This window comes from Pleuronectes platessa, chromosome 19 (genome assembly GCF_947347685.1).
Source record: "Pleuronectes platessa chromosome 19, fPlePla1.1, whole genome shotgun sequence".
Classification (NCBI taxonomy): Eukaryota; Metazoa; Chordata; class Actinopteri; order Pleuronectiformes; family Pleuronectidae; genus Pleuronectes; species Pleuronectes platessa.
This window is the reverse complement of record NC_070644.1, coordinates 19,842,658-19,868,302: the sequence shown is the minus strand read 5'-3', so window position 1 is coordinate 19,868,302 and position 25,645 is coordinate 19,842,658. Positions and strand designations below refer to the sequence as shown.

Sequence of the window (25,645 nt, the reverse complement as noted above, 5' to 3'; positions counted from 1 at the left end):
ACACGATTCAGGCATTTCAGTGTATTTCAATGCAGGACTCTGTATAACTGTGTAGATACAACTCACAGAATTGTTTCTGCTGCGCCTATGTGTCTTTAAATACCACTGCGGGTTTACATTTTCCTAAAAGATAAACAGGATGTGTGTGTGTGTATGTCTGTGTGGGTGAGTGTGTTTGTGTGTGTGTGGGTGTGTGTGTTTGCGTGTGTGTCTGTTTGCACACAGCCTGTGAGTGGTGGGACGTTGTTGACATGTGAGTGGGCGAGACTCACTTGTACCAGTGTGTGAACACTGACTGAAATGTGACACCACAGGCTGGAGTGCGCTGCTCTGACCGCGTGGAGGCGCTGTTCCTTCACATGTGAATGAAAGAATAGATCATGTAGAATAATTATATTTAAAGTTTCACAGTAGAATCTTTAAATAATATATATATCTGCTCTTTTCAACACAAGTGAAACTGACACACTTACTGTAGATACGGTTTATAATAAATAAATATTACACAGTGGTGTTACCTGACGTGAGCACAGTATTCTTTCTCCACTACATTTCACAGACAGACACATTATTATATATTAATAATAACAATTCATATTAATGATTATTATTATTTGATGAAGAAGATGACGATGACTATGATGATGATGATAATAATAAATACATACAAGAATAATAAAGAACAATATAATAATAACAATAATAGTAACAATAATAATTATAATAATTTAGTAATACTAGTTATGGTTATTATGATTATGATTATTGTGATTATGATTATTGTTATTCTTATCCTGTTGTGTCAGCTGTCCTGCAGAGACTCGCCAGAAGGTGGCGCCCTCCTCTGAACCTCGGAGACATGCGGACACGTCGTGTTTCTTCGACAGAGTCCGGAACCTGGGGAGCGGATCAGTGTGGGAGGTTGTTCAAGGAGCGTGGACTTCACTGGGGCTGTTCTTCAGAATCACACACACACAAACACACACAGGTGAGTGTCTCCTCTGTCTCCAGATGTGTGTGTCTGCCGCTGCATGGACATTCACTGTGTCTCACACTGTGGATTATAGACTGATTGTGTTGGTGTGTTGTTGTTGTGTTCACATGTTCAGTATTGATTTCAGACAGAAGCAGAAACTGTGAAGCGTCTTAAACCAGCTGCAGAGTTTCACTGGTGGAAAAGAAATGAAGTTAACATTAAGTTTATTTTTAAAGGAATTAAGTTGCTTTGTTAGATTATTTCCATTTTTCCATAGCTATTTTTCTATACGGTCAATTGTACAATTGTACATATGAAAACTGTCAATAGATCTCTATTTATTTATCTATCTATCTATCTATCTATCTATCTATCTATCTATCTATCCCTCTATCTATCTATCTATCTGTATCTATCTATCTATCTATCTATCTATCTATCTATCTATCTGTATCTATCTATCTATCTATCTATCTATCTATCTATCTATCTATCTATCTATCTATCTTTCTATCTGTATCTATCTATCTATCTAACTGTCTATCTATCTGTTTATCAATCAATCTATCTATCCATCTATCTATCTATCTATCTATCTATCTATCTATCTATCTATCTATCTATCTATCTATCTATCTATCTCTCTATCTATCTATTTATTTGTCTGTCCATGTGTCGATCTATCCATTTATTAATTTCTGTCTGTCTGTCTGTCTGTCTCTCTCTCTCTCTCTCTCTCGCTCTCTCTCTCTCTCTCTCTCTCTCTCTCTCTCTCTTTCTCTCTCTCTCTATCTATCTGTCTGTCTGTCTATCAATCTATCTATCTATCTATCTATCTATCTATCTATCTATCTATCTATCTATCTTTCTCTCTATCTCTATCTATCTCTATCTCTCACTTTTGAGTTGAAGAAATCTCAATAAATTAAATACTTCACCCACACGTACTAAGACTTGATATTAATTCACGTTAATAATCAACACTCACATTTTCTTTTTTTCCTTTTACAAGTTATTAATTAATAAACACATTGATTAACTCACCAATGTATTGATCAATGAAACACTGTCTGTAGAGACCCAGTAAGCTGTGTGGATGCACTTTGTTCCCACCTTACTTTCCCGCTGGTACCGAGTGAAACCAGTGTGTTCTCTGCCCCTGGTTCGGTTACTGTTGTGGTTTCTTCTCCAAACCATCAGCAAGGAGCGTGACACTGAGAACAGATGTTTCAACAGGGTCATTATAGCAACAGCAGATGTGTAAGTCTGTGCTTTATAGTCAACGTGTGACGAGCTGCTGGATATTATCCTTATTATCCAGAACATCTCCTCAATCAAGGGCTGAAAACTTAAAATGCAGGTGACAAACGTTGTGTTAAAAACGTAATTTAAAATTGTGGTGTGAAAACTGTCCCCAGCGTCTTGTCCTGACCTTGAGTCGCCTTTTGTTACCAGTGTGTCCACACCTGCTTATCTCCACAGGACTGTGTTATTGGAGGGGGGTTGAGTCTGTTGGTCTTATCAGCTGGAGACTTCTTCAGTGTGTAACTCAGGAGTAAAGGTTCTCTGTGGGAAGTGGCTGCAGTCGTATGTGTGTCACACGTCGTTGAGACACACACACAAACACACACACACACACACCAGTGGCACAAGTGACCCACTGTGTGTGTCTCCTTTAAAAACTACTAGATCAATTAAAATCCACTGGTTTAAAAAACTGCAAATTGTAAACTGCTGGTTTTCAGTGGGAACTCTGATCAAGTACTAACTGAAGTGAACGTGCACCAGGTTCAAGTACTTGTGGATTGTTCTTGCTCAACCAATATTCATGCAGTTCCCTCTCATGCACTATTATTCCCTATTATTCATGTATGACAGAGATGTTTTGGTTGTTTTTTATAAATGTTGCATGTTTGCTGAAGACGGTAAAACCTTGATGTATTTGTTTTATTATATTTTGAACGTTCCACCGGGCCACTGATGAGACGGGGCTTCTCTCAAAGTGGAGCTGGGAGCTGGGAGCGTCAGATTCCTCAAGAGAAAGATTCACTTCAACCTTGAAAACTTTTGGAATGAGGTCAAATTTCAAACCACAGAATGTGAAATCCTCTGTGAATCAGAAGCTCGAAGTCGTAAAGAGCAGCTGTAACTTATCCACTTTATTTTAGCTGTTAGGAAAAACTGAACAGTTACTGGGTTTCCTGGGCTTCTGTCCTGAAGAGTTCCGGTTTCCAGTACTCAGCTAATTATTTGCAAAGTGGGAGCAGAGTTCACGTGAGTCCAGGTGATCGTCAGAAGCTGCTCTGAAGTGGATTATTAAAACCTTTCAGGGCTTTTATCTGCAGCAGGTTTCCGTCCCGTGACTCTTTCTACTCCATCTCCTCCTCAGTGGGAAGTTGAGCAGTGGAGTCTGTGCTTCATGGTGGGAGTGGGCAGGGCCTCCCCGGGTCGAGATGTGGAGAAACTAACATTCAGCACATGTTTGGTCCACAGCTCAGCACCATGGCCCCGGCAGCTCCGCTCACCGTGCTCGTCCTCTGCCTCCACGTCTTCACCGCTGCAACTCAAGGTACGTGCAGGAATAATCAGCGTTTAGCAGCAGCTCCTCTCATTTCACCAGAAGATTAAAGCGTTTGTAGACACGCAAACACTGATTGTGTTGATTTGTTTGCTTCGATGTTTTATTCCTGGTGCTTAAGATGCTTTCTTTGACGTCTCAAGTCTTCAGACGATCAGATTCTCAATTCCTGTCGATGATGTGTTTGGTTTGATTTAAAAAAAAATAACAGATTGCCAGGTGGAAGAAATAAATGGAGATGAATGTGTTTTTAATGGAGCTGCAGGAGCGTGTTTACCACCTTCAATAGAAAACGTCGGCAGCGGCATAGCTGCGGTGCTGCTTTGGCAGTCAGATGAATATGAAAAGTGTTGCACAACAGCGGAGCTCTCCACAGAGACAGAGCCACACACAGCGGCCAGCACATTTCCAGTGAAGTGGCTTCCCAGGAATTCAGAGAGCACTTCACCGCCGAACAATGCCGAGCTGTTTGTGTGCCCCCCCCCCCCCCCCCCCCCCCCTTCACAACCCGAACAGCCTCGGTGCCAATGGACGGACGATGTATTTGCATACATGAGCTTTGTTTTATCCACAGATTCAAACCAGCTCTGAGCATCGAGGTCTCTCGCTGGCGTCCTGCGCTCGGCCTCTTCACAGAACTCAGACAGGGAGGCGGCAGAGTGTCGCTCCCTCTCGGCTCCTCTGCCTTCTAAGTTCTGACAGGTGTGTTTCTCCCTCCTGGTTCAGGAACATGTGCGTGAGCGTCAGCAGCCAGTTAGCACAAACCAGCAGTGTAATTTCTCTCTGCACACATGGCAGCACGTTTGCCAACTAGTAATGACCTGCAGATTTCAGAGGCGCCGCCCACGTCACAGAGTTAAACCAGTGTGGGGTCTCTCTGTGGTGAAAAACAAATTATGAAATATGTTCAAGATTTGTATTATGATGCAGACGGGGGATCGTGTGTTTTCAGAGGTCCGGGCTGTCTGAGCTGATTCTGGCTGCACGTCCACGACCACCTGCGCCAAAGAGGTCTCGCTTTCAAGTGCACTTGTTTGCAGGTCAACAGGATTTCTCAAAAACTATTGAACAGATTTCCAAGAAAGGCTGGAGAGGGGTGGGCCGGGAAAGAATTGACGAGAGGAGTGGATCTGGATCAGTGGCGGAGCGAGGACTTTCCTAGATCAGGGGCCGTAAAGGGGGCCACAACTTACACAGAGAGGGAAACTATATGTCCCACATCTGTTCAGATTCCTGATTCAGTGATTGAGTCGTTCCTTGTTCCCTGTTCAAGCTGCAAAAAAAGCTTAGAAAATAAAATGTAGGTCCCTCTCGTTACTTATCTTATCATGAACAATAACACTGTGGATAACAGAGTGTTTATTAATATAAGAAGAATATAAAGGGATCATTTGTAGTGAGGTATATATATACCACAGCTCCACTGTTGGAACTCTCCAGGAACTTGGAACCTCTGCAGGATCTAAATAAAGGTCCATGGTCGTTTTTTTTACCCCCAGAAAGTCCCTGCTCGGGGGGGTAGTGCTATGCCAAAGTACAGGAACATTTGGGGGAGGGGCTAGCAGCGCTGAAGAGGCCTGATTAGTCGAGCACTTTTTATTTGAGTTGGCCAATCTTGTAAAATCTGTTTCCTCGAGAGAACAACACTTTACTGGTGTTGCTCGATTTATAAAGCGTCGTTGTTGTACAGTCTTGTGTAGCACTACCCCCTCCTGGTGGAGCGGGGGGGAGCAGCTTGTTGTTGCCATCGCTTCTTCTTACGTCAGCAGCTAATTTGCCTCATCTCCCCGGCAGCGTCGGCAGGAAAGGTCCTGGTTCTTTAGATCAGCTGAAGCCTCCTCTCAGCGTCGAGCAGCTGCTTCTGAAGATCTTAAAACATCCCAGTTCACATCGAGACATCGGTTCTTAATGGGATTCGATTTCTCCGCTATTGTGAATCTTTGCTTTCGCCAACACGACAGTCCGTCTCCCCCCCCCGCCCCCAACACTGCGGCTCTGAGGGAGGAAACGGCCTCTAAATAAATGCAGAGCGTTTCCCCCTGAGAGCGCACTGATTGATGTCTGCACATGTGACTCTGTAAATAAGGCCTGCACGCTCACAGGAAACACATTAATGGAAGCCTCCATGCAGATTAATGGAGGCTATAAAAGGAGAAACACACATTGATTATCATCAAGCGGCTGCAGGAGCAGAGCCAGACGGTCAGCTGTGCCTCTACCTGATGCTTCGTGGCATCTGCTGAAGTTATGAGTTCGACCTTCAAAGGAAATGAACGCAGCTGCTATTTCCTGCTTCCCTGGAAGTCGTGGCCGAGGCGGAAACACATCTGGGCATAAAGAACACACTGAGGATGTTTTCTTGAACCCTGAAATAGCCCTGCGTTGGCAGCGCTCAGAGAAATCACAGCGTCAACATGTTTACTGGCTGGGCTGGCGGTCCGCCTCAGGAGGACGAGGCCTGTAGTGAGAACGCTGCTCGTTGTAAAGTGATATCACAGCGTTGGGCAGCGGCTCCGTGTTTCGTGGCTCTAATGAGTGTGTTCACAAAGAGCTCCACGTCCACGGCTCACATGTTTACTTACACCAGGGGTGAACTCTGCTGAGCAAACACGGCAGCACTTAACTTTGACACACAGGCATGAAGAAGCAGGCCGGTCGGTTTGCACGGGGAGCGGGTTGTGTTCTAACGACCAGGACCCAGATGTTCACAGCCCACAGTGTGTGTGGGTGTGAATCCGTGTGAGACTCACACGTCACGGAGCAGAAACACTTTCCTTTTCTACTTCGTTGCTCTTTGTGTCAGTCGGTGGTGGAAGAAACACTCAGATCCAGATGTTTAACAATGAAACCACAATGTGAATATACAGAAATCTACTTACAAGTCAGAAAAATACTAAAGGGAGCAAATTGTAATATTGTTAAAAAACATTAAAAAAATATATTGATACTGTAAATCTTCCTGCAATAGATTTACGAGGCTGAATAACCCAGATGTGCAAAAAGGTTGTTGGCTAATCACTGAAGATTTATTACACAATATACACGTTGGTTTTCCAAACGAATGAATCTTCATGTCTGATCCTGAACCAGCACAGATCTCTGGGGACATGTGGGAAATGCAATTTTGGAAGAAAAAGTAAAATCTTCACTTTCTCACAAACCCACAGTAAATTATAATAAATCAGTTCTTGGGAAGTGTCGGTTTTAACCACGTCTCTCGTGTCACTCTTTCCAAACCACCCACATGGTCTCATTCATCACGTTGAAATGAGCCTCGCAAATGCTTCACATAACTGAGGATCAAATCGATTTCACCCCTCGTCCTGAGCTCAGCACAGATCTCACTCGGGCTCGGGGATTTGGTAAACAGGTTATTTTTAACCTGTACACCCCCCCCCCCCCCCGGCACCCTGAGCCAGAGGTATTCATCCTGCGCTCAGCTTCAGAGGAGCCGTCTTGTCCCGACACTTCTCGGTACTCAGCCGGCCCGGCCTTGTGTTTGTGTTGCTCCTCCTGACGTGTTGATCACAGCCTCCCGGAGCTCATTGGTTAAAGAGCAAGTTCGTCCACATTCAACTCACATATTTAACTGCTTGTTAACCTCGAGGCTGATGGGAGGGAAGGCTGCAGAGGAGTGGTTCTTCTGGTTTCACACACCCTGGTTTGGAGAGGAGCCCTGGATACTGATATTCATACGTGGGACTGAAAAAGATCAGATAGCAGCATATATTTTTAAATAAATGCATAAATTAAACTTTTTTTATTATTATCTCAATGCTGTGATCACCACATTGCAAATATCTTTTTTTAATCAAAGGCACATCTTAGAACAACATTATTTCGGAAACAGAACGATGAAAAGGAGAAAGTTTTTTAATGTTATTTTGGTTAATTTGAGTGAATCAACCGTTAAAGTTTGTAATCCTGCAGCAGTTAGAACAAAAGCATGGAGCCAATAACTCAGGACATAGTGAAATTAGGATATTAAAGAAATGACCTGATGAATGAGAGTTTGTTCAGGAACACATGCATCAAAGTGGAGTGCAGCGAGGAAAAGAAGAACTCCACATTACTTCTGTAACCTGGTATGGCACAGATACAATGGTAAATAGCTATTGTAGTGTAATGTCGTGCAGTCAGTTAATGAGAACTGTATGTGCAACAGGAAATGACACAGAACACGCCAGTCTGACAGCTAAAAACAAAATCCTTTTCCTCAGATCAAATCCCTTTTCTGGTTTCACAGCTTTTTCTGGATCTGTCTCAACACTGCAAACAAATTCTCTGCAACTTTGTTTTCCCTGTACGACTCTCTGCAGCACTCTCATAAAATTAGTAATTTTGAGTTTTGCAATACTACTCTGTGTCCCTGAAGCTGTGTGAACACATAGTGCGAGTCCTTGCAGCCAATAAAACAGGATCCCTGTGGAACATTCTGTGCTCCAGCGTTCCTGCGTATGAGGAAAGCAAAAAGCTGATTCCACGACAGCCTTCGCTTGAAGAGCAAATGTCTTCCAGGAAAGAAGCTGGTTGTTTGCCCTGCGGCTGGAACTCATTGGGGTTGGGTTACACCGTGTCCCTGACAGGCAGCGGCGAGTCATAGAGAGTGAAACAGATGTTTGTGGAATAAAAAAAAAGAAAGGATCCAATGTGTAATTATTGTCTCCCTGCAGTGCTCCCCGAGAGACGCCCCCACCTCACCGGCTGCGTCTCCAACAACATGGAGACTTTCCGCTGCAGATGGAATGTCGGCACGTTCCAGAACCTCTCCGAGCCGGGAGCCCTCCGCTTATTCTACATGAACAAAAAGTGAGCCGGGAAACTCTGCCAGACGTAATGTGGTTTCTCTTTGCTCTCAAAGAAATCCAGGTTCTCAGGCTTTGTTTAAAACAATCTGCACGGAAGACAGAAACAGAAATCTGATTTATAATTCACGGGTGTAAACATCCATGTGCGTAATGAAATAAATCAAACAAATCCTGATCTGATTAGTTTATGTATTTTCTTTGGTTTTAAGGCCTTTTACGAAGTCTTATTAATGAGTTTACAGCTGTTTTTACACATGCCATAAAAAAAAATACTACTGATATAAGCTATTTTGTTCATAAATCAAAGTCTATGGTGCAGAGGAAGAATGTTGAGGTCTGGATAAACACACTGCTTGGTTATAAAATTGATTTAAGATTCTAGAATGGCTGTCACCTGCATTATCAGGCAGGTCATTTAAAGACCCACATATGTGCATTCATATTATCCACCCTGTTTTAATCTACAGCTTTATAAATATCCTCTATTTCTCCTCTGAAATATTCACGAGCTGCTTCGTCGAGTAGATTTTCAGACTGAGAGAAGTGCTCCTCCTTCCATCTTGTATTCGTTCTCATGTTGTCTTGCCTCGGCCTCGCAGACCCTCCCCGGACTCCCCTAAAGACTGGAGCGAGTGTCCTGACTACTCCACCGAGCGGCCCCACGAGTGCTTCTTCAACAAGAACCACACGACCGTCTGGACCCTGTACAGCGTCCAGCTCCACTCGGCCGACCGAGCCGTCCTCTACGACGAGAAGCTGTTCTTCGTTGAAGACATCGGTGGGTTTCTGTCACCATCCAGATGAGAAGAATAATAACAAACAAACAAGAATAACAGTGTCAATATAATGGGACACTTTGCTAAACGTTCAGGTGTCCACTGCCCTTTGTCCATGTTGTGTCCTGATCATGTATTGAGACCTGAGGTGATGATGTTGAACCTTTTCCGCTCCTCAGTTCAACCGGATCCAGCGGTCGGTCTGAACTGGACGCTGCTCAACGTGAGCTCCACCGGGACGCACTATGACATCATGCTGAGCTGGAAGCCTCCAGAGTCGGCGGACGTGGAGATGGGATGGATGAGTCTTCAGTACGAGGTCCAGCACCGCAACGTCAACTCCGACCTGTGGAAGGCGGTGAGCAGCTTCTCCGTTTGATTTTCCGCTGAGTTAAATTTCAAGCTCTCGGTGGAGTTGAGTTTTAAAAACCGTGCTGCTGTGTTGAATCTTGATTTCTTAACCCGGCAGTCGGAACTCGTGAAGAGCACGCACCGCACCCTGTACGGGCTCCAGACCAACGTCAACCACACGGTTCGAGTCCGCTGCAAAATGCTCGGAGGGAAAGACTTCGGGGAGTTCAGCGACTCTGTATTTGTCCATATCCCATCCAAAGGTAAACATTCATTACTACGTGTACACACTGGCTGGTGCTGTGTGTGTAGCATTTTGATCGCCCCCTGGTGGCTGGCTGCAGTATAGGTCATGAATTAGGGGCCTGAGCTGTAATAGCACAACGGCCTAAAGTCGCCAATCAGGCTTCGGGAACAACCGGAAGATATTTGTGTACGATAACGTCTTTCTATGTTATTATATTGAATATGAGTGAATTTCTGTGTTTCCTATCTTTCTCAGTGTCCAGATTCCCAGCCATGGCTTTGCTCATCTTTGGCGCCTTGTGTCTACTGGCCATCCTGATGATAGTTGTCATATCACAGCAGGAAAAGTAAGTAAATCCTCAACCAGCTTTGAAAAAGCTCAGAGAAAAGAGTGCGTTGAGTCGGCTGCTCGGTGTCTGTGTGGGCGGTGACCTTGAAAATCAGTCTCCCTGTCTGTATCATTCAAAATCGTGAAATAGTCTGAATGTCTTTATTCATGTGTTTTTCTTTTTGCTCTCCTAAGGTTGATTTTTATTCTTCTGCCTCCTGTCCCTGGACCGAAGATCAGAGGAATTGATCCTGAGCTCCTGAAGGTATTCACCCGCCTATAATGATGTTTGAGTGGAGGTCACATTGCTCTATTCTCCAAACTGTATCGGGCGTCTCTGTAGCAGAGTCTACGCATTTTCAGACAAAACCGTAAAAGTGCGGCTCCAGCCTGGATGTAAAAAGAGAAGCTTCTGACCCGACTCATCAGCTGATTTTTCTACATCTCACAGAAAGGAAAGCTGAGGGAGCTGACGTCCATCCTGGGCGGCCCCACCGATCTGAGGCCGGAGCTGTACAACAGCGACCCCTGGGTGGAGTTCATCGACCTGGACATCGAGGAGCAGAGCGACCGGCTCACGGAGCTGGACACGGATTGCCTCGTGGAACGCTCCCTGTTCTCCAACTGCTCTCCGCTCTCCATCGGCTTCAGGGACGACGACTCGGGCCGCGCCAGCTGCTGCGACCCGGATCTCCCCATCGACTCGGACGTGTCGCCGTTCAATCCTCTCGTCCCCAACCAACCCCTCGGGAAAGAAGCCTCCGAGCCGAGCAGCCCAACTGCTGCAGAGACGCCGAGTCGGGAGGCTCTGTACACGCAGGTGACTGAGGTGAGGGCGTACGGCAAAGTGCTGCTGGCGCCCGAGGAGCAGACTGACCTGGAGACATCCACGAGCAAAGACTCAGAGAAAGACTTTGTGGTGAAGAAGGAGAAGGAAAGGAACGATTTCCGGCTGCTGCTGCCGGATGCAGATAGCGGCGGCTACACCTCCGAGCTGAAAGCCGGGAAAATGAGCCCCAGTCTGTCCGATGGGGATCTGAGTGAGCGCCGCCACCTGGTGCCATCGCCTTACTACGAGTCAAACCCCAGCGCCACGCCCCCGCTGCCCTCTCCTCCCGTCTACACCGTGGTCGAGGGCGTGGACGGACAGAACAGCCTCCTACTGACATCCAACTCCACACCTCTCCCACAGATAATCATCCCAAAGCCCATGCCCACCCCAGACGGCTACCTGACCCCTGACCTTTTGGGAAGCGTCACGCCATAGGTCAGCGGCGGCCTGTGCAAAGTAGAGACAAGTCAATCAAAGGAAGATACGCTACGGAACAGTCTTGGAGATTGATTTTCCCGAGGCTGTGTTTAGAATGTCAGCTCTCCTAAAATAGTCGGGGGGCCATATGCGGCTGTCCTCCCCCGACCTCCCCACTGCACCCCCGACAGGGCTGGGAAATCCACAGGTTTGCTATGAGTGACGAATAGGACACAAGAATGTGTTTAGTTGCGGTTGTGTAGAGGAAATAACACAAGCTGCACAATAATTCAACAATCTGACTCCTCGGAACAGGACCTCAACACTACTTCTTTAGAACATGGGTTCGTGGAAGCTGCAATCAATGATCAATTCTGGCCACTAAGAGAACTGAACAATCCCCAAGGACCCGACATGTTAATGTTTTCTTTTGGCTACAACCAGATCGGCTGTGATTTAAAGTCCAGCAGAAAACCTGCCATTCAGTTGTTTAGAGTTGTATTTGTGTCCAAAGGCTGAATGTAAATCCAATCTTCACTTTTCTTTTAGCTCAGGTTTGGTCTCCATCAACTCCTGAGCAAGATATCTGGCTGTTTAAGGTGCGTTTCCCCAGGAAAACTGGGAACTTTTGTAGCCTTTCCATCACGGGGAACTCTGGGTGTAAGGGAATTATTTAACTCCCCCAAAAAGTCCTTGCTGGTGGGGGTGCAGGCTACATTGCTAAATGTGCTTAATTTCCCACTGGTTTTTATGCTACGTGAAAGTTTAGATACTTTTGGTGGAAATTGACCCTTTGCTGCTAAACGTTCCACTTTCTTCACCAACTGCTCTAAATTCCCATCTGCCGTTTGCTCCTGTGAACTTAAAAACACAAAAAAATGATATGATGATAATTCCCCATTGACACCTTCCTCCTTTCATTACATTTTATAATATATAATGTTGACTAATGCAGCACTAAATGAGTCTGTTTGTTTTATTCTCAAAACTTTGTACATATCAATAACTTTCTGTATGATAAAAATCCGGTTCTGTGTATAAACACAATCTGGGAGAAAATGTCTGGAAACACCTGAATCATCTCACCTGAATCAAACACACTGAATTAATTGTTTTACTAATGTTTTCATAGCTTCTCAAGCTTTAACAACAATGTCACTAAACTAATGAGTCAGCCATTGCTTGTTTAATACTCGTCCTTATCTTGTTGTTGGCGACAGGAAGCAGGACAGAGCATAAATGATCAACTGGAGCATGACATATTAAAATACTTGTGGTATTTTATTGCTGTTACATATTAATTTCTCTATAGACTGAAGCGTTTCCTGAGCTGATAGAGAAAAGTGTTTGATCTTCTGTCTTCTGGGGAAGTAACAGTACGTAGTTGAAGTACTTCAGACAGTATATTTTTCTAATGCATGCACTATTTTATAGTTTTTCTTTTTGTTTCTAGCTAAATGTGCATCTTCATGTACATTAAATTCTTTGGGTACATTATCGTCAGTATTGAATTTGACAGTTTTTACATTTTAGCTGTTTAATAAGTGTCAAATAAAGAACTTTCATACTTTTGCTCTTGGGTTGTGTTATTAATCTCAGATAGTTTCATGTCTCCACTTTAAAAATGTCATAATAACAATTATTATTTAATAGAATTTACTTACAACTTTACTTACAATGTAATATATGATAATATAATATATATATAATCGTATTTTCAACAGAACTTTACTATTAAATGTTCAGTTTAATTATATGGTGAAACAAAAATAAATATTACTTAAATCTTTATTAAAATAGACAATCACTTTTCTGAGCGTTGCTGTGAACTAGCTCCTGCAGCTAAATGTCAGCTAACGTTAGCATTGTCCATTAGTCAGTCAGTTAGCAGTTAGCATCCGCAGAGGAATCTCATGTAACTTGATTGAAAGTCGAGCGTTCATCACTGTTTTCTTCAGTAAGTTGCTCTTTGTTGGACAAACACCATGAAGAAGTTAAACTGTTTTCATCTCGACGACTTAATGGAGGAGTTCGCTCAACTGGAGCAGGTAAGCTAGTTAGCCTGTTAGCTAGCTTAGCCAGCTAGCTAGCTTAGCCTGTTCGCTAGCTAAGAGTCACTAGCTTACTAGCTCAGCAGTGGCTAATTTAATGTGACTGTTACAAGTATTGAAAAGAAGAAAGAAGAGTTAATTAAACTTTAAGCTGATTAGTTGTATTACTGGTAATTAGTTCTATAATTATTTAAATTGTTTAAAAATATCAAAGCTACTTCATGTTGCTAATGATACTTTCCTCACTATTTTATATTAAATTAAACATTTATATCTTAGATAAATAGATCAGTAGATCTATCTATCTATCTATCTATCTATCTATCTATCTATCTATCTATCTATCTACTAACTATATAAAACTCAGTATTAAACTAATACTTGTAGTTATTTCTGTAAATTATATTAGTTGATAAGTTTATTAATAAGTAACATGTCTGAACATGTATAAAATGCCACGTTAATATTCCTTGAATCCCAAGTGAGGCCATTTCAAACCCATGAGACATTTAGTTCAGTGTCATGTACAGATGCATTAGAATCTGTTCCCGTTACACTGTTCGTCGGTAATAAAGACTAAAGACAGACACTGTCTGTTGCTCTTGATCCACAGACGATCTCACAGGTCAGTAGCAGAAACCAGCTGCTGGAGGTCGAGCAGGACGACGCCACACGACTCGTTAACTTCTACCAGACCAAAGAGACAAGTCTGACTGAAGGCGAGTGATGTAAATAAATATTTCTTTACATTAGAAGCTAAATTAATAACTTTGTTCTGTCTGTTTGAGAAGATTTAAAGAACTTGGTGTTAGTTTGCCTCCCTCTGCTGGTGATCTGGCCAAATTACAGCACGTCCCTGGTGCATGGAGAAAAGATAAAGTCTGAAGTTTGGTTTCCTTCAGAAAATCAAACCTTAAAAGTGTTAATATTTACAAAAAGGGCTCATATATTGTTGAGTAATCACACCTCAAATACATGGTCATGCAGGTGAATTTTAAAAGATACACACACTCCAGAACAACCCTGAAACTGTGAGCAGCCTCTCATTTGGACGTTTGAATTCTCACATATATCTCCTCCCCTCTCTATATCCAGAGATTCTCCAGAGCTCAGTGTTTGTGTGACAGCCGCCTGTCCTTGTTCATTGTGTTGCTCGATGTGTTGCAGAGAGAGACAGCCTTCTTCTCACAGTGAACAGTTTGCAGCAGACTCTGCAGGAGCAGTGCAACCTCAGAGGTAAATAAAAAAAAAACGCCAGCTGCTGAACGCACATATTTCTAAGAGGAAGATTCAAATAGTCTTCTGACTCTTGTTCATGTTGCAGTGGAGAACCAGAGACTGAAGAGGGACGTGGTCGACCTGAAGCGACAGAACGAGAGAACAGTGGAGGTGAAGACTGAAGACCAAACGTTTCCTTTGTCCACAGCAGACATGAAGTCGTGACTTTAAAAACATGCTAAGTGGTCAGCAGCTGCAGGATCGGTGAGTGATGTGGTCTGTGTGTCGTCAGGATGGAGAGGCTGAGGTTCAGCAGCTGCTCGGTGTCATGCTCACGAAGGAGGAGAGACACAAGAGGGAGCTAGAGGCTGTGAGGCAGCAGAGCAGGAGGGAGGCGGAGCTCGCGCAGAGGGAGGGTTACAGTCAGGGTAACAGCTCAAAACAAATCCCTCAGAGTCTAGAGCCAAGGTCCAATGTCTGATTCAAATCCCAAGACAAACAACGACACTGACAGAGCAGCTGGTGACCACAAGGAAAACACACTGACATCTGAATTCTATTAATATGCACAGTTCACATTTAGGTCAACTTTATTTGTTCTGTCAAACGTCATTCAATAACATAACAATAATTCCTGAAAGCTTCACCTCGACATGAATTTCAATAAAATAGTGATGAAATCATAACCTTCTCAGTGTAGTAAATACTCTATTCTAATGATTAACCTTAATCGGTCTGTTGCGTTTTGTTGTGACAGTTGAAGCCAAAGAAGCTGAAGTGAAGAACCTTCTGGAGAAGAAGGACCTGCACCTGGAGGAGATGAAGAAGAGGCTGAAGGATCAGGAGCGAGAGAGGCAGAGCGAGCTCCTCAAGTTACAGATGGAGGTGAACGAGAGAAGAAGCTTCATTTTACTTGTGTCATCGACTAGTTTTTAAAGATTAAAGTCTGTAATGTGTTATTTTCTCCTCATAAAGTCCAGTATGTAATGACATAGATAATCTGAAGGGGTGGAAGAGGTCAAGAGTCTGTCTGCAGGAGGGTCTCATCTCTTTCAGACACTGTCTGGAGTCCAAACGTGTATCTGACGTTTAGCTGTGTGTGTTTTGTCAGTTTGGTGCGAAGTTAGCCAGAGTTCAGAGCTCCGCCCAGTGGAGGGAGCAGCAGCAGCAGCAGCAGCAAGGCTCCAGCCTCCTTCCCCAGAGCGTCTTCAAGAGGGTGAGCGGCTCGCATACACTCTCTTATACCCCCCCCCCCCCTCGCTTCTTCATTATAGAGCTTAATTAACAAGTAAACACACTGAAGTGGGAGCCAAGGTCTCACTGTGCAGAAACTAGAGCTCCACGGAATTATCAGTTGGCCAATATAAGTCTTCCATCTTATTTTGTTAATAAAAAATCTATACATGTGGTTGTAGTTCTTTTTTATCTTTTTACTAATGGTTATTTATAATAATGTTCATGGTTAAACTGTAAAATATCAATCTTCAACTGCATTTCTTTGTCACAAGGATTTTATAAGATTTTAGGAATCATGGCCATTTTTTAAATATCCATATTATACATCAGCCAGTAAAATCGCTATCACAGTTTTTTATCAGTCGTGCTCCAGCAGAAACATATTTCATGGTTCAGTTTGTATGTTTTGTCTTTTGAATGTAAACTTCAGATGAGCCCTGACCTGTGACGTTCACATCAGGCTTTCCTGAATATCTCCTCCTGATACTTTCCCTCTTCTCAGTCACAGATCACTTCCCAGAATCCTCGCTCCCTGTAGTGTTGTGAAATAAATAAAATAACCCAGATGTGAAGTTACTGTTTTTCTCTCGTACAATTACTGTGAATCATGTAGAAGCCGGTTATTAACGAGAATCACTGAATAAACTGTTGAAGGTCAGTGGGTAATGTTGAGCAGGTCATCAGCATCACACTTGTTTATAAACCTTCCTCTTGACCTCAGAAGCTGCAGTTCATCCAAGAGGAGAAGAACAAGGAGATTGGGTTCCTGCGTCAGAGAATCAAGGAGCTGGAGGAGAGCCAGCGCTGCAGCAGTGTCAGCGACAGCCGCCTGAAGAGGAGGAAGATCTAGATTGTGTCAAGGCCAGCGACGTTAACAAGCTCCAGACTCACTGGAGACACAAGTAACTCAACCAGTTCAGACTTTATAGTTCATTAGTTTCATTTTGAAAGCACAAACTGTAGAGATCCCACTGCTTCTGATGCACAGCCGTCCCTCACCAGAGCTGCTGCTTCACAGGTGAGCCGTGTGCAGAGAACACGTTCAGACAGTTTACCTGCTTAAGGCTTTAATCCAATCAGACGGCTGCAGGGAGGCGACGCAGAGGAAGCAGGAAGTAGCTGGAAGTCCAGGATCGTTCAGGGAATTTAACCTATTTGAATTCTTTCAATTAAAGACAAACTAATCATTTAACTCCGACTCAGGCTCCTCAAAGTCAAACTCTTCTTTCACTGATGTGGACAATCTCTGCAATGATCAGAGTATTTATTGTATTGTATGAGTTATTTACATTCATATATTTATAATTTTAGAACATGCATGGTGTTGTCATTCTGAACAGTGATACTCCAGCTTTATTGTTTTGAGCTGAACTCTGAAAGCCTGTGTTGATATTTGATGGTTTATTAAACTGGAGCAATGTGAAGTTGATATTGAGGCTTATGTAACATTAATTTATAAAGTTATATTTACATTTTAGGATTTACTGGCTTTGTTTTCAGTGTTAGATGAGAAGTTTGATTTCACTGTCACGCTCGTATGCTCATAATGAAGCTATTGTCAGCAGTTGGTTAGCTTAGCTTAGCTTAGCATGAAATAAGATGTATTCTACCTGCACCTCTTCAGGAGAAATTGAACTTGAATAATTCATAAAAACAAAACGTGTGGTTTTGTTTTTATGACTATTCAATGCAGTCGCTTCCTGGACTGTGTTAAAATTATATTATTTAAACTTGGTCATTTGAGGGTTTATTGCAGAAACAAGTGGTTGATAAGTCAGAAAGTGACATTTATAAAATACAGGTCTGGCTGTGAAAAGCTCAAGTATCAGTCGTGCTTATATGATGACAGTATGGGGAAGACAGACATTTTTATTTAACTGAATTCAAAATGAAAGCATGGGTGCCCATGTATAAGAGGAGATATTTAGGGGTTTCAAGGACGTGTGTTTTGTTGTTCTCTGGTTTAATACTCGTTTTGACGTCTAGATTGACACGATAGAAAAGTCACTTGTGCTCTAATTCACATCTTGATGTCTTTTTGATCGTCCCTCCTGTCCACTGCTGCTCACAGGGACAAACACACCTGAAGGAAGACGCTCCACCTGCTCAAGTGTTGACCTCCTGCTTTGTAAGCTCTTGATCTGCTCTGCTGACAGGGAGCTAATCTCGATGGGAACATTGCCCTAATGCTGTTGCATAACATTTCATCTTCACAGAAGCCAGGAGATCAAGCGTAGCTGCACAACAGAGACATGTCTCTCACACGGGTGCGTTCTCCTGCACCTGCGATCCAATGCATCCTGTCATGTGTACAGTAGATACTAATACGTGGACTCATTCGTCTTCTGCTGAGTGTTTTCAGCCTTGTTTCGACCTCCCTGGCCTGATGTTAAGTGTTTGAAGGGATTGGGACGGTCTTATATTACAAAAGGATTAGAGTTCATGACACCGTCTTAATCCCTGGTTCCTCAGTGAGGAGGACAGGGAGAGGTGAGCGGTGAAGGGTGTGGCCAGGGAAGCTCTTCCTGGCTGTCCACTTGACTGTCAGCGTGCCCCCTCCACTCCACTGTTCCCACCAGTGCACAGAGGAGTACCAGCAGCGATGGCAGCAGTCGGCTCAGTGGGATGAGACCGAGTCAGACCTCAGCATGTGTGAAGAAGAGTAACTGTTGTGGCTCCTTTTGGGCCCAAAGAGGCTTGTTTCCTCCTCAGCTCTGCTGCTCGTGATGGACGCCATGGACGTGTTGTGATGCAGAGCAACAACTTGAGAACTTGGTAAGAAGATGAGCACCTTGTCTTTTACATTAGGTTTATATTTTGTCCAATTTCTTTGGTCTTATTGGAGCAATTTCCACTTACAGGTCTGCAGTGACCACCAGGTATTAACATGTGGGTTCTGTGATCCGACCTCGAGCGGACGGCTCTCAGTGCACGTGTGAAGGCACATGAGGAGGGATCAGCCTTCAGTTTATAGAAAAGAGTCATATTTAGAGCTCGCTCATGTGTACGTTAGTATTTGTTGTGTTTCAAGACACTTATCTTCGCTGTGAATCTCCAGCCTGCTACAGAGATGCATGGAGGCCAGTACCAGGTGGCGAGCCCCAAGCTCCACCACTGTCAGTACAGCCTGACAGACAGCTCCTTCGCAGACTCCGAGGATGAGGAGGCCGAGGCCCCGCCGCCACGCACCCCCCTGCAGAAGCTCACCACAGACATGTGCAAGGACAGGAAGACCATCAAGGAGCTGATGATAGGCCGCAGGGTGGGCTTCTACAAGGTCCGAGGGGAGATTGGGTGCGGGACCTTCTCCAGGGTCAAGATGGCGTTCCACGCTCTGGCTAAAGGTAAAACAACGATCCACTTGTTCATCACACCGGTAGGAGTCAGGTCACTTTAGCCTCTGATCCTTTCCCACTGCAAGCACGTGAAAATAAGAAATCCTTGTCCTCATCTTCATCTCGTAGACAAAGTGGCCCTGAAGGTCCTGGATAAGACGAGGCTGGACGCTCAGGCCCAGCGGCTGCTCTCCAAGGAGATCAGCAGCATGGAGCTCCTGCAGCACCCCAACGTGGTGCGTCTGTACGAGGTGGTGGAGACGCCCAGCCGCCTCTACCTGGTGCTGGAGTACGCAGGAGGAGGCGACCTCCACAACAAGATCTGCAACGAGGGGAAATGTATAGACAACACCAGCAAGATCATCTTGGCCCAGATCCTCTCTGCTATCAAATACATGGTCAGCAGCTCTGAGAAACTAAATCAGATCAAAGCTCACAGATCATCTACCACCTCAGATCAGTTCCATACTAAGACATTTAAATCCTGTGTTTTTTCTCTGCAGCACGACATCAACATCATCCACCGAGACCTGAAGGCAGAGAACGTTCTGTTCACCTCCAGCAGCTGTGTGAAGGTGGCGGACTTTGGGTTCAGCACGCGGGTTTCGAACCGCACCGACGCCCTGGACACCTTCTGTGGCTCTCCGCCCTACGCTGCCCCGGAGCTCTTCAGGGACGAGTCCTACCTGGGGCCTCCGGTGGATGTGTGGGCCATGGGGGTCCTGCTCTTCTTCATGGTGACCGGCACCATGCCGTTCCGTGCCGAGACCATGGGCAAGCTGCGGCGCTGCATCATCGACGGGGTCTACACCATCCCGCCCTGGGTGGCCGGGCCCTGCCAGAAACTCATCAGGGGCATCTTGAGGCCAGTCCCAGCCGACCGCTACGCCGTGGACCAGATGATGGGCTGTGATTGGCTGCTGCCTGTGGAGTTTCCCTGGTCGCTGGTGCGTCAGAAGCCGGTGAGTTCCCTGCAGAGCCTGCTGGGCTCGGAGTACGGGGAGCTGGAGGAGGAAGAGGAGGAGGAGATCAGGAGCTCGCTGGAGGAGCTCGGCTTTACCTCCGTGCATCCGAGGATCAATCGGCCCACAGACAGCCGCAGCCCCGTCACCGGGGTTTATCGAATCCTGCTGCACCGAGCACAGAAGCGCCGGGGCTGCGACTGCCCCCCCGTGGTACGAGGCATGGTGAGGGACCCGAAGAGAGAGGGGCTCGGGGCCTACAGGGGCCTCAGACACACCTCCAAGCTCTGCTTGCTTTCATAGCAGTCTGCTAGAGCAACGCTTTTTATACAGATTCTTTTATACCAACAAGTTCACAGGGACTTTAAAAAAAAAAATCTTATATATACTGTTTATATACATTGTGTAAGAGACAGTTTTTACTGTCAAATCCTTTTTTTAACAATTTGTATTAAAGTCGTTTTTCTTCTTCCAGTCTGTGAAAGTGCCTGATGACATGAAAACAACTTTATAAATGTTCTTCTTATACACTTTAAAGCAATTTAAAACTTTGTATGGCTTCTGATCCCCTTCAAAATAAAGCAACGCTGCTGGAAACCTCTCAGGTTCAGCGTCTGAGTCAGTTTCACTGAAAGACTGATTTTACTTTTCAGGCCTAACGAGGTCAAAAGAATCAGAAGATTAAAAGTGATGTGTTATTCTGGGTCCTGACCCTGAGGTTGAAAAGTGGTGGTAAATGTTTTTATAAAGAACTTTTCTAGATTTGATGACCACTCAGTGCTCTAATGTTTTGGCAATTCATATACGTGCATTTAGCTGCAGCACTTTCTCTATCTGGCCCGAGGACACTCTGACACGGGGATGAAGAGGCCAGGGATTGAACCATTGACCCTCTGATTAGTGGATGACCCGCTCTCCCCTCTGAGCCACAGAGATCTGCCTTTTCACCACACTATTTCTTCTTTCATTTACAACATAAGTCTTCATTCAATCCTATGATGACTTGTTCAGGTTCCTGCAGCCGTGCAAACTTTACACTGATATGAAACAAAAAAACACAAGTTATCTTTGTCTTTAATGCATAAACTCTTTCATGCAAAATAGAATCTTTGTGCATGTTCATTTTGTGCATCTTTCCTTCTGTGCACGCAGGGTTTTGGAAACTGTGCAGATTACAAAGGAAAAGAGAAAACTTGGACCCATTGAAACCAGTTGTGTGGTTTGAAAAGACTCGTTTTGTCCCTGAAAGGAGAAATAATGTGTTGAAAGGCTGATGTGTGTGTGTGCCGCAGGTTTCATTGTTGAGCTGCAGAGCAGCTGCTGCTGCTGCGGCCGCCCCCCCCACTCTCTGTGGCCTGTTTACCAAAGTTTCACCAAGTGCCTGCGAGCAAACAATAGTCCCGACAGCAGCTGGCAGGACACCAGATGATACTCGGGCCCTCCACAACCGGCCCAAACCAGTCAGACCCAGCCCGCTGCCCCCTCCGGCACTGGAGGCCCACCGACACCTCCTCCCGGCCCTGGCCGACCCCCACCTGCAGGGAGCGGCAGATGGCGCGGCGTGGCTGCGGAGACATCTGCAGCCCAGACAATGGCCGCTCTGTGCGGACCGCTGGAGCTGACAGGCCCGGAGCTGCGCCATTGTGCTCTGCGCCATACACATGCAGATGAGCTGCGGGGGGGCGGGGCCGAGGAGGGGCCTTTATTCTGTCAGCAGATGACAGTTGCGCGCGCGCGCGCGCGCTCCACGCAAACATACTGCAGAGTGTGAAACTGCAAACACGCAACTTCGGATGACGCGTGTTGTTTAGGAGAGAAAGTAAACACAAAACACCGAGATTATGATTTGTTGATTTTATCATTTCACACAAACGTGTTGACAATATTAAATAGTTTCCAACAAGAGAAGCAGATTCTTCTGTTTCTCTGACATGAAGCATTCAGGACATCATCTTGTACATTTACGTATTTCATCCATTTTCCAAAGTGAAACCTTTAGAGAAAAGACATTTTATTCTTGTTTTTATGTTTATCTTTTTTAAATCATTGTTAAAAATCTAAAGTGAAACCTTTAGATGCTTTTCCCAAAAACTTTTTTTAATAATATTTTTTGTCATTGTTAAATTTTCTAAAGTAAAAACCTTTAGATCCTTTTTTTAAAGACTTTTTTTTATAATATTTTCATGTCATCGTTAAATTTCTAAAGTGAAACCTTTAGAGAATTAAGACCATTCTGGAAAGTGGGAAACATTTGCGCTGATTGCAACTGATGTCGTGTTGCTCAGCGAAGAGGACACTTTTAAAAAAGTCTCTTTTTAAAAAGGCCTCTTCCTCCGCACCGCTTCTTCTCCTGCTGCGCGTGCGTGTCAACGTGCGACGTTTGCTCTGTGGAACCACAGGACGCAGAACTCGCTTCTCCTTCCTCTCCAAACCTCATCCGCACAAAGAATGAGGGTCGCTAGTCGCTCTTGTAGCATGCCCGACCTCGTTCACATAAAGAATGAGAGTCATCTGGGCATGGACGGGACAAGAGGCGACGGTTCACGGGGGCCCCTCCTCGGGGCCGGCGCCGTGCTGCCTGGACGGGAAACCTCCTCAGGAGTATCCAGGGATGAGTAGAAACAGGGTCATCCTCATCGGGATGAGTATTTCATGATAAGAAGCTTCACAGCATCTGAGCAAGAGAGGAGCCGGGGCCCCGATCAGCGGGCGGGGAGGCTGACCTCCGGGACCCAGTCGTTCAGACGCCGGCTCTCCTCACAGAACAGGTGCAGCTTCTCCAGAGCAGGGTCCTCCCAAGAGCCCTCAGCTGGGTTCTGTTCACACAAGGGGAGGAAGAGGGGTTAGTGTCACGTGTCTCACACACACACACATCTGGAGCAGAGGAGTGAAGGATGAAGCTGAGTGGACGGAGGTCTGGGTACATACCGTGATGAGGACGCAGTGAGCGTCTTCCAGCTGCTCCGCCTCGTCTCCAACGAGCTCAGCCAGACGCTGCACGTCGCTCACTCGGATGATGCTGATGTCGTTGTCGAAGCAGAAGGACTGGATGAGGGTGAAGTGGATCTGCAGAGCGATGTCACACTCGAACTGCTCGTCCGTGGCCAGGACGCAGAAGGACACACTGTCCGGATCACTGTGGGAAACAAGGAGGAAGAGAGGCTCATGAGATTTCATCCAAAACACAAACAAACAAGAATCTGAATCTGCAGAATAAACTTTCTCTCTTCAGCTGAGTCTCATACTTACAGATTCATAACTTTGGCGCACTCGTAGACACCCACGGTGAGAGACTGGTTGTCTTTGGCCGACACCAGGACCTCCTCCAGGGCTTGGCCGGTGCACTGGGCACGCTCGGCGGTTTTCTGGATCAGAACCTCCTCAAGAGTCATGATGAAGATGATGAAGTTATTCCGCACAGGGAGATTTCAGAGAGTTTGTTCGGAGAGCTGAGTCTGCAGCGGAGTGAGTGGAGGGCTGCAGCCTCCCTCTCTTTATACTCTGCAGCTCGTGCGGCGCAGTGAAAGCGCTGCGCCCTGATTGGCTGAGGCTGAATGGTGTATTGGTATGATAATGCCATTGTCACACTCCGGCTCGTGGCAGATTGATGGGGGTCATCGTGCCACGCACGCCCCCCCTCTGAGCGCATGCAGCCTGGCCTCACACTAAAAATAGCTTCTTACAAAAACAAAAAAGTTCGTGCACTTTGCAGAACTTTAACGCAAATGACTTAGAACACAGCTCGAGAATCTACACGCAAAGTTGCACGTTTGCACACAAGTGTGTTTATCTGCACGTTTATAAAGAAACACAAAAGTCTCTTTACGTTGCACATGCACATTTATGAACTACAAAAGTGCAAACATGCGTATTTTTTCGACCACAACGAAGTTTAAAGACAAATAAACAAACTTCCAGTGATGATTCTTGCATTTCAGACTTTAACAACATTATTTTGGCCACAACATGGTGAAAGTGTGAAGCCCAGCACCCCCCCTCCCCTCCACACACACACACACACACACACACACACACACACACACACACACACACAAACCCCCTCCTCCACGAGCAGCAGGGAGAAAGGGCAGGTGGATGATGCCATCTGTGGACTCGAGGACTGGCCATAAAACGGCCTCTATTGTGCGCACAGAAGCCTTCTATTATCACGCTCCTCCATACACATGCAAATGAGCAGCGCGTGCCAGAACGCTGTGCGTGCGGCGCACTCTGCACCGCGTACCACGTGGACATCAGCTGTCCAGAGTCTCCCTGCTCGGTTCTTATTTATTTACTCTGGGGAGTTCAGGGGCCACACGGGCTGAACTCTGCACGACAACTTGTCAACTATTGTTTTGTCTGAGATTCGCTGCATAAATTCAGCAAATGCTTTCTGCAACTTTCTGCTTTTTTCCAATCGTGGAGAAACTTTACGCGCTCGCAGTTTCCACTCATTGAGAACTTTCAACCCAGTAGTGTGTGTATTTGTTTTGTATTTAGAGGAATGAGTTTACGTGAAGCTAAACTTTCTGTTGGATCCTAATCACTTTTACGCACAATCAAACTTTTACGCACGAGTAATTTCCACTCATAAAGTAATCTGTCACCAGTATACACGTGTGCATGTGCTTTCATTTAGTATTAAGTTTAGTATAATGTGTTTATTTGCAGCTTTTTATAAACCCACAGTTTTTTTCTGGCGACTTTCCTCCTGGTCACTTTTACGCTCAACCCAACTTTTACGCACGCGTCTATTTCAGTGACCGAGCGGTTTCTGTCCAACAGCTCGTGCTTATCTGCTTATTCTTTAGCTGCGTGATAATCCAACACACACCAGGTCAGGCCTGCTGCCACTGCTGCGTTAATACAGGAGGGGGCTGGCGTGCAGGAGACACAGGTTGGCGGTGATTGATTCAGCGCTATTGTTCCACGGGAGGCCGAGCGGCAGATGGAGGACTGTCGCTATGAGGGGAGGGAGCTCAACCCCCAGCCCCCTCCTCCCCTCTCTCCTAAACCCAGGTCAACCCCGACCCCAGGGCGCGCCGCTCCTTTGTCCACACGTCTCCACATCCGCCAGCCTGTTGTCTGAGTTTTGATTAAATTTGAATCGCAAAGAGGAGAAATTATGCTCTAAACTTTCTTATCTCCAGACTCGCGACGGCAGATCCACATCACTTTCAGTTCGAGCTGTAAAACGTGTATAGAAACACAACGTGTGTGTGTGTTTAGTTTCTTATCTGCTCGCTGCTGCAGCAACAGAATCATGTGTTCGTGTCTTGCAGTGAAACTCATCAGCTGGACTGAATGAGGAGGAGGAGGAGGAGGAGGAGGAGGAGGAGGAGGAGGAGGAGGAGGAGGAGGAGGAGGAGGAGGTGATGGATCCAGCTGATGGAGACTCACTCTGGGCTATTTGAGGAAGGATCAGCTTGCATGGCCACAGGGCAGGCGCGTGCAAATCGATACCGACCCATTGTTGCTGAAGCACATCTGCCAGACGGAGGCCGCGCGCGACAGGTGTTGCTGGTCAAGCT

General features: G+C 45.5%; 4 protein-coding genes and 1 long non-coding RNA gene across 6 annotated transcripts; 3 read left to right on the top strand and 2 right to left on the bottom strand.

Moving 5' to 3' along the window:
• Nucleotides 1-275: 275 nt before the first annotated feature.
• On the bottom strand, nt 276-3,354 carry LOC128425172 (uncharacterized). Its single transcript, XR_008333097.1, has 3 exons — nt 2,409-3,354; nt 2,090-2,190; nt 276-956 (listed from the first exon to the last, which is right to left on the bottom strand). It is a non-coding gene; the product is annotated as an uncharacterized LOC128425172 (long non-coding RNA).
• Nucleotides 819-12,884, top strand: ghrb (growth hormone receptor b). Of its 2 annotated transcripts, none has more exons than XM_053411697.1 (9): nt 819-988; nt 3,470-3,545; nt 8,228-8,363; nt 8,962-9,140; nt 9,318-9,496; nt 9,608-9,752; nt 9,992-10,082; nt 10,259-10,328; nt 10,515-12,884. In XM_053411697.1, exons 1-9 carry the CDS (start codon nt 860-862, stop codon nt 11,328-11,330), a joined length of 1,821 nt encoding a protein of 606 aa, XP_053267672.1. In that variant the 5' UTR covers nt 819-859; the 3' UTR covers nt 11,331-12,884. The 2 variants fall into 2 exon arrangements, with proteins under 2 accessions (XP_053267672.1, XP_053267674.1); XM_053411699.1 differs by having other exon boundaries at nt 852-988; nt 3,366-3,545.
• Nucleotides 12,770-17,246, top strand: LOC128424480 (coiled-coil domain-containing protein 152). The gene is made up of 8 exons (XM_053410674.1): nt 12,770-12,801; nt 13,946-14,082; nt 14,531-14,599; nt 14,688-14,752; nt 14,874-15,009; nt 15,339-15,466; nt 15,693-15,797; nt 16,539-17,246. Exons 1-8 carry the CDS (start codon nt 12,770-12,772, stop codon nt 16,665-16,667), a joined length of 801 nt encoding a protein of 266 aa, XP_053266649.1. The 3' UTR covers nt 16,668-17,246.
• On the top strand, nt 16,782-20,715 carry nim1kb (NIM1 serine/threonine protein kinase). Its single transcript, XM_053411597.1, has 6 exons — nt 16,782-16,835; nt 17,889-17,945; nt 18,034-18,592; nt 18,679-19,161; nt 19,282-19,550; nt 19,656-20,715. The coding sequence occupies exons 4-6, from the start codon at nt 18,888-18,890 to the stop codon at nt 20,415-20,417; spliced, it is 1,305 nt and encodes a 434-aa protein (XP_053267572.1). The 5' UTR covers nt 16,782-16,835; nt 17,889-17,945; nt 18,034-18,592; nt 18,679-18,887; the 3' UTR covers nt 20,418-20,715.
• Nucleotides 20,716-21,953: 1,238 nt separating this feature from the next.
• gadd45gb.1 (growth arrest and DNA-damage-inducible, gamma b, tandem duplicate 1) lies at nt 21,954-23,569 on the bottom strand. Its single transcript, XM_053411598.1, has 3 exons — nt 23,364-23,569; nt 23,043-23,250; nt 21,954-22,930 (listed from the first exon to the last, which is right to left on the bottom strand). Exons 1-3 carry the CDS (start codon nt 23,504-23,506, stop codon nt 22,817-22,819), a joined length of 465 nt encoding a protein of 154 aa, XP_053267573.1. The 5' UTR covers nt 23,507-23,569; the 3' UTR covers nt 21,954-22,816.
• Between the last annotated feature and the right edge of the window lie 2,076 nt (nt 23,570-25,645).

Excerpts from the sequence above, each read along its gene's own strand:
- LOC128424480 (XM_053410674.1), top strand. The coding sequence starts at position 12,770 with ATGTGCATCTTCATGTACATTAAATTCTTTGG. Across the intron at positions 14,083-14,530 it reads AGAGACAAGTCTGACTGAAG|AGAGAGACAGCCTTCTTCTC; the intron begins GCGAGTGATGTA and ends GATGTGTTGCAG. Across the intron at positions 15,798-16,538 it reads CCCAGAGCGTCTTCAAGAGG|AAGCTGCAGTTCATCCAAGA; the intron begins GTGAGCGGCTCG and ends TCTTGACCTCAG.
- ghrb (XM_053411697.1), top strand. The coding sequence starts at position 860 with ATGCGGACACGTCGTGTTTCTTCGACAGAGTCCGGAACCTGGGGAGCG. Across the intron at positions 9,497-9,607 it reads ACTCCGACCTGTGGAAGGCG|TCGGAACTCGTGAAGAGCAC; the intron begins GTGAGCAGCTTC and ends TTAACCCGGCAG. Across the intron at positions 9,753-9,991 it reads TGTCCATATCCCATCCAAAG|TGTCCAGATTCCCAGCCATG; the intron begins GTAAACATTCAT and ends TATCTTTCTCAG.
- nim1kb (XM_053411597.1), top strand. The coding sequence starts at position 18,888 with ATGCATGGAGGCCAGTACCAGGTGGCGAGCCCCAAGCTCCACCACTGT. Across the intron at positions 19,162-19,281 it reads GTTCCACGCTCTGGCTAAAG|ACAAAGTGGCCCTGAAGGTC; the intron begins GTAAAACAACGA and ends TTCATCTCGTAG. Across the intron at positions 19,551-19,655 it reads TCTCTGCTATCAAATACATG|CACGACATCAACATCATCCA; the intron begins GTCAGCAGCTCT and ends TTTTCTCTGCAG.
- gadd45gb.1 (XM_053411598.1), bottom strand. The coding sequence starts at position 23,506 with ATGACTCTTGAGGAGGTTCTGATCCAGAAAACCGCCGAGCGTGCCCAG. Across the intron at positions 23,251-23,363 it reads TGCGCCAAAGTTATGAATCT|TGATCCGGACAGTGTGTCCT; the intron begins GTAAGTATGAGA and ends TGTTTCCCACAG. Across the intron at positions 22,931-23,042 it reads CTCACTGCGTCCTCATCACG|AACCCAGCTGAGGGCTCTTG; the intron begins GTATGTACCCAG and ends TTGTGTGAACAG.